At 55.3% G+C, this 6,221-nt stretch overlaps 1 protein-coding gene across 1 annotated transcript; it reads left to right on the top strand.

The window, feature by feature from the left end:
- The first annotated feature begins 299 nt into the window (after positions 1-299).
- On the top strand, positions 300-5,221 carry EOMES (eomesodermin). The gene is made up of 6 exons (XM_074849575.1): positions 300-1,104; positions 1,396-1,550; positions 1,805-1,926; positions 2,413-2,571; positions 2,659-2,720; positions 3,403-5,221. The coding sequence occupies exons 1-6, from the start codon at positions 344-346 to the stop codon at positions 4,136-4,138; spliced, it is 1,995 nt and encodes a 664-aa protein (XP_074705676.1). The 5' UTR covers positions 300-343; the 3' UTR covers positions 4,139-5,221.
- The last annotated feature ends 1,000 nt before the right edge of the window (positions 5,222-6,221 follow it).

Below are 6,221 nucleotides of genomic sequence, written 5' to 3'. Positions count from 1 at the left end.
GGGCAGGGGGCGGCCCGGAGCCCCTCCGGTAGCCGGCTGCGGGAAGGGGGGCGGGAGAGGGAAAGGCGGGGGGGCCACAAACCAGAGTCACAGGTGACTTGTTCCAATTAGTAGCTGTCTAATTAAATTAGTGTCAGGCGGCCCAGCCAATGGGCCGGCGGGGGTGGAGGGCGGCGATGAGGCAGCCCGGCGCAAGCCCCTCCCCGGCGGCCCGCGGAGCCCGGCGCGCCGGTATAAACGGCCTCGGCGGAGCCCCGCCGCAGCGCTGCGCGGCCGCAGGTCAGGGTGGGCGTCGGGATTCGCGTGGGCGCTCTGCTCCGCCGCACCGCTCCGCCCGCCGAGGATGCAGCTGGGCGAGCCGCTGCTGGCGGCGGCTGCGGCGGGGGGGGCCCTGCCGGGCGCCCCCTTCTACCCGCTGGAAGGCGGCGGGCGCGGCGGCGGGGCCGGGGCGGGCGCTGGCGGCGGGTCCCGAGGGCCGCCCCGGCCGGGCTCGCCGCCGCGCATCGACCTCGACAAGACGCCCAAGAAGTTCGGGGCGGCCCCCGCCATGCTGGGCGAGGCGGAGGCGGGCGAGCCGCCCTTCGCCGCCCCCAAGCCGGACGGCCGCAAGGCCACCCCCTGCGGGGAGGAGGAGCTGCCCCCGGCCGCCGCCGCCGCCCGCTACTCCATGGACGGCCTCAGCCCCGAGCGCTACTACCTGCAGTCTCCCGGGCCGCCGGGCGCCGAGCTGGGGGGGCCCTGCGCCCTCTTCCCCTACCCGCCGGCGGCGCAGCACGGCCCCGTCTACCCGCCGCCCGGCGGCCCGCGCTACCCCTACGGCTCGGTGCTGTCGCCGGGCGGCTTCGCGGGCACCGTCTGCTCCCCCGGCGGCCGGGCGCAGTTCGGCGGCGGCGGCGGCGGGTACCAGTACGGGCAGGCGGCGGCCGGCGGGCCCCTCTACGGCCCCTACCCGGCGGCGGCGGCGGGGTCCTGCGGCGGGCTGGGGGCGCTGGGGGTGCCGGCCGCCGGCCCGGGGCTGCGGGCGCAGGTCTTCCTCTGCAACCGGCCCCTCTGGCTCAAGTTCCACCGGCACCAGACGGAGATGATCATCACCAAGCAGGGCCGGTAAGCGGGCGAGGGGTCGCGAAACGGAGGGAAAGAGGTGGGGGGACGCTCCGTGCTGGGCAGCGGTGCCCGCTTCCCCGGGAAGGGGTGCGCGGCCTCCCGTCGGTGGTGCCTCCGGCCCGGGGATGCTCTCCCCGGTTCCCCCCAGGGGGTGGGTTTGGGCTCGTCGCTTGCCTCCTCTGTGCCGGGACGGACGGGGCCCCCCGCGGCCGAGGCGCTCCAGCCGCCGCTGGAGCCCGCGGCCCCTTCCCGGGCCCGCCTCGCATGCGGTACGCTTTTCCTCCCCCCCAGGAGGATGTTTCCTTTTCTGAGCTTTAACATCACCGGCCTCAACCCTACGGCCCACTACAACGTCTTCGTGGAGGTGGTGCTGGCGGACCCCAACCACTGGCGTTTCCAGGGGGGCAAGTGGGTGACCTGCGGCAAAGCCGACAACAACATGCAAGGTAGGTGCGGTGCCTCCCCGAAAGGGTTCCCACCCCGTCCCCCCCCCCATCACCCCTGGCATCCCGCAGCGGGCAGAGCTGCACTTTTAAGGGCGTCTTGGAACCTTCTTTTTTCACGCCGCGGTGCGGGCGAGGGGACACGGGGGGACCCGAGATGGTGTCCGGGCGCTGCCGCCTGCCCTGCCCCGCTGCCGCCGCGGGGAGAAGGTGCCTGTGCCCGGCGGCCGCTGGCCTTACCGGCCCCTCTTCCCCAGGTAACAAGGTGTACGTTCACCCCGAGTCGCCCAACACCGGGGCTCACTGGATGAGGCAGGAGATTTCTTTCGGGAAGCTGAAGCTAACGAATAATAAAGGTGCTAACAACAACAACGCACAGGTAAATGGGGAGGGGGAAGACAGGCTTGAGGGGCTCTTGGTAGATCAACCAGGGGAGCCCTGGGGTTTTGGGGCTTTATAACATTTAATCGAGCTGCTAGATCGCTCCTTGTGACTTGTTCCCTTCTTGAATGGGTTCGAAGATCTTGTTTTCTGTGCTTCTCCTCACAAAGGCATGTAGAAACGTCAAAAATAGATGTGTGAATGTCTTTGTTTTTAGCCAATATATCTATCTCTGGAGTTACTGAAAAAGTGGGAGTGTAGCTGATAGCTCTCAATTCCCTGCATTTACAGAATTTAGCACATTAGTAACCTAGTGAAACAGGACTACAAGCTGTGAATCATCTCCTGTTAACAGTTAAAATTGCTCCATTGCCAAATCAAAAGATTACAATTTACAGGAAGAAAGCATCAGGCTATAAAATAGATCTTTGCGTGTTGGATGCAGTTTGTCTCATGATCTTGTCTCTTCCGTGGTCCCTTTTAGATGATAGTACTGCAATCTCTACACAAGTACCAGCCTCGGCTTCACATTGTGGAAGTGACCGAAGATGGTGTTGAAGATCTGAATGATTCCTCAAAGACTCAAACATTTATTTTCCCTGAAACACAGTTCATAGCAGTTACAGCATATCAGAACACTGATGTAAGCTTGGATGTATAAAATGACAATTAATAAAACTGTCTGGTGGGTTGAACAGCTCATCTCACTATATTCTGCTTTCACTTTTAGATTACACAGCTCAAAATTGACCATAATCCTTTTGCGAAAGGCTTCAGAGACAACTATGACTCGTAAGTACATTTCTGTCTTCTCTTACAGCTGTCTCTGTCTAGGAGGCATGATTTGGGCCCGAAATGTCTGTTAAAGTAGCATCTTTAGACATGCTGCTTTGGTTATTCAGAAGTAGTAATACTTCTACTGGCAGCTTTGCTAGCTTTCAAAGGCATTAAATGTCTCTCTAGAAACATTAACTGTTTGAATAGTTACCATATTGTCCTGATGACCTATCTTCCAGCAGGCTTCTGAATTCTGGTAGAGAATTTGTAATGGCAGAACCTAGCTGGCCTGCAGATTTGCAGTAGTGTATCAGGTATCTCCGCAGAGCAGGCATCTTCTTCAAATTATCAGCAGATTTGCCTAATGCTCCTTCTCTAGTGTCAAATGGCCTTTGAAAACCTGGAGCTGTACATATAAAAGTACGGCTTCTGGAAGGAAGGTGCTGCACCTCACTTGAAATGGGTTGGCTGCCAGAGAACAGTGTGTACTTGTAGCAGCAATGCTATAAATTTTAGACTGTTCTAAGGAAAAACAACCTGAACTCCTCCACTGGATAAAAATGAACTTCCAGTTAAACCTAGCTGCGATTCTAAATAAGGAATAATTTGGTTCCTTCCCATTTGTGTTTTTGTTTTGTTTTACTGTTGTACTGGAATTGTAAAGAATGACACTCAGTATTTCTCTTTTATGTTATAGCATGTACACAGCTTCAGAAAATGACAGATTAACTCCATCTCCCACGGATTCTCCTAGATCCCACCAGATCGTCCCTGGTGCCCGATACAGCGTGCAGCCATTCTTCCAAGAACAGTTTGTCAACAACCTGCCCCCAGCCAGGTTTTACAATGGTGAGAGAACCGTCCCTCAGACAAATGGCTTGCTCTCCCCGCAGCAGAGCGAAGAGGTGGCCAGCCCTCCACAGCGGTGGTTTGTTACGCCTGTACAGCAGCCCAGTGCCAACAAACTGGACATGAACTCATATGAGACGGAGTACTCTCCTAGCACCTTGCTCCCTTATGGCATTAAATCCCTCCCCCTTCAGACATCCCATGCTCTGGGGTACTACCCTGACCCGACATTTCCATCCATGGCAGGCTGGGGGAGCAGGGGCTCTTACCAGAGAAAAATGACAACAGGATTACCTTGGGCCTCCAGAACAAGTCCTCCAGGCTTCTCTGAAGACCAGCTTTCCAAGGAGAAGGTGAAAGAAGAAATCGGCTCATCCTGGATAGAGACTCCACCCTCCATAAAGTCTCTAGATTCAAATGATTCTGGGGTCTACACGGGTGCTTGTAAGAGAAGACGGCTCTCCCCTAGCACTTCCAGCAATGAAAATTCCCCGACTATGAAATGCGAGGACATTAATGCCGAGGACTATAGCAAAGACACTTCGAAAGGCATGGGCTACTATGCGTTCTATACTAGTTCTTAAAGCATCCTTTTATTCCAATTGGCTAATTTTTTTTCAGGGTGGCCTTGGTTTTTTTGCATTACAATTGCCAAAAAGACTCTTGCCTTCCACCTTGAATTGTTGTGTGCAATTCTAAAGAAGGTGCCAAAGCTTTTTTTTTTTTGACTGTTGCAGGTAATGAAGTAGGGAAAGAGCAAATGATGGTAGAATTCTTCTTCTATCTTTAGAAGGAACCACATATGGAAGCTGTAAGCAGGAGTCTAGATTTTTACGATGTGGCTTATTTATTGGAGACACTAAAGTGTACAGTTTGGCTTGGCTCAGAGGCCTGATCAAATCTATGCACTCCTGAGCAAGGAAATAGGGGGGATGGATCCCAAATTTTATCTTCTTCCCTGCCTGCCCCTCTGATAAAAGGGGGCTGGGTTGTGGGGAGCAGCACAAATGCTATGTTCTGCTTTAGACTGAGCTGGCTTCTTTAACCCTTGTCTGCAGCACAGTTGGCTGAGTCAGATACCACTCGGCTAAGGCTTTCTTCAGCAGAAGGTGGCCAAAATAAGGCCTGCTTACCAGGCAGGATTTTGACTTGAAGGTCTTGTCGCTAACAATGGGTTTACAATGACCAAATCTGACCTTTCTTAGTTTTGAACTTGCATTAAAAAACCTCCCACGCCTCCATCCCAAAAGCCTAACCTACGTTGAGGTGGCCAAAAACAAAGTGTACAGTTGTGTTTTGTCTAGATACACTGTAGAATATTGTGGAATAATGTATAAATAGTTGACATATAGCTGTTCAGTCAGAACCTCCGGTGGTGCTTTGAAGTTCAAAAGGCATTTTTTTTGGTTAAACGTAGCATATGGAGCATTGCAAAAAACATGAACAGATTTCTATTTACATGTATGTAAAGTGACTTTTACAGCTGCCCTGTCCAAAACTCGAAGTGATGTAACTTACCCACTCTTCTTGCCTATAGTTTCAGCCATTTTAAACTGACCAACCCTAGAGCACTGGCACACAAACTTCTTCTGACAAAGCTTGGTTCTGTTTTCTTTTTTTATGTATATAGTAGTAATTTTTAATAAATGTGGTGGTGCCAGGGATAAGCGTGGGAGTGGCTCTCTGCCTCTTCTTTTCCTCTATGGGATGTCCCAGCTGTGGGGAGGAGGGAGCACAAGCCTTGGGGGCCGAGTTGTCTCCAAATCTCCTTGCTGCTTTATCCCTTGCACCGTGCTCATTTGGACCCTGCTAGCTGCTACTGGTGTGTGGTGGGGCTTTTTAATATCTTTTTGTGTTTTGCCATCTCCCCTGGCTTGGTCCACAAATCTGCCGGGGTCTCTTCTCCCACAGCACCCTGCTCTGGGGAAGGTGAAGTGCGTGAGCTCAATCCTCCCCCCGGGGAGTAACTTGTGAACTCTGTTCCCTTCCCCCCCCCCCGCCCACCGCGGGGCCGGCCCCTGCTCGCCCCTTCGGTTTCCCGGAACGCGGTCAAAAATTCCCCTGCCCGCTTATCTGGGGAGAAAGCCCCTCCTCGCAGAGCGATTGAATCCCGGCTCCCGCGGCAGCGGGACCTTTGCTGGGGATATGCAGGCGGTGATGGGATTAAACTGTTAGCGGTGTCCGGCCGCAAACAAAATAACCCAGGGGCCGCGGCCGGGGCCCTCCCCCGAGGAGGTAACGCGATCGGGGGTCGCTGGCAGCGGCTGCCCCCGCTCCGGAGCAGAGAGCAGCGGATTTCCGAGGAGATTTCGATCAGTTCTTTGCTTCTCGGTGCGAGGCTCCGGTTCCGCGCGTTGGCAACCGAAACAAACGGGTGTCCCAGCAGCTCTCCCTGGGCACAAGGAGCCACAGCCCCTTTGGGACAGAAGCGGACTCGCGGTCGTTTTTAAGCGACGGTGGACGGACATTTTTTTTTAATACTCTTTTTCCCCTATTTTTTTTTCTTCCAGGTGGGGGATGCTCCCGCCGGGAAAAGCCCCCCCTGGAAAGGCAGGCTGTCCCCGGTTTTCAGCCGGGGGGTGCGGTGGCGTGCCGGCCCGCCTTTCCCGGGCTGCTAACACCGATTATACAGCGCTCCCGAGCACGATTCCGCCGCGGTGCGTTATT

This window comes from Strix aluco, chromosome 1 (genome assembly GCF_031877795.1).
Source record: "Strix aluco isolate bStrAlu1 chromosome 1, bStrAlu1.hap1, whole genome shotgun sequence".
Classification (NCBI taxonomy): Eukaryota; Metazoa; Chordata; class Aves; order Strigiformes; family Strigidae; genus Strix; species Strix aluco.
The sequence above is the reverse complement of the archived record's forward strand: the minus strand, read 5'-3'. Positions and strand labels throughout refer to the sequence as shown.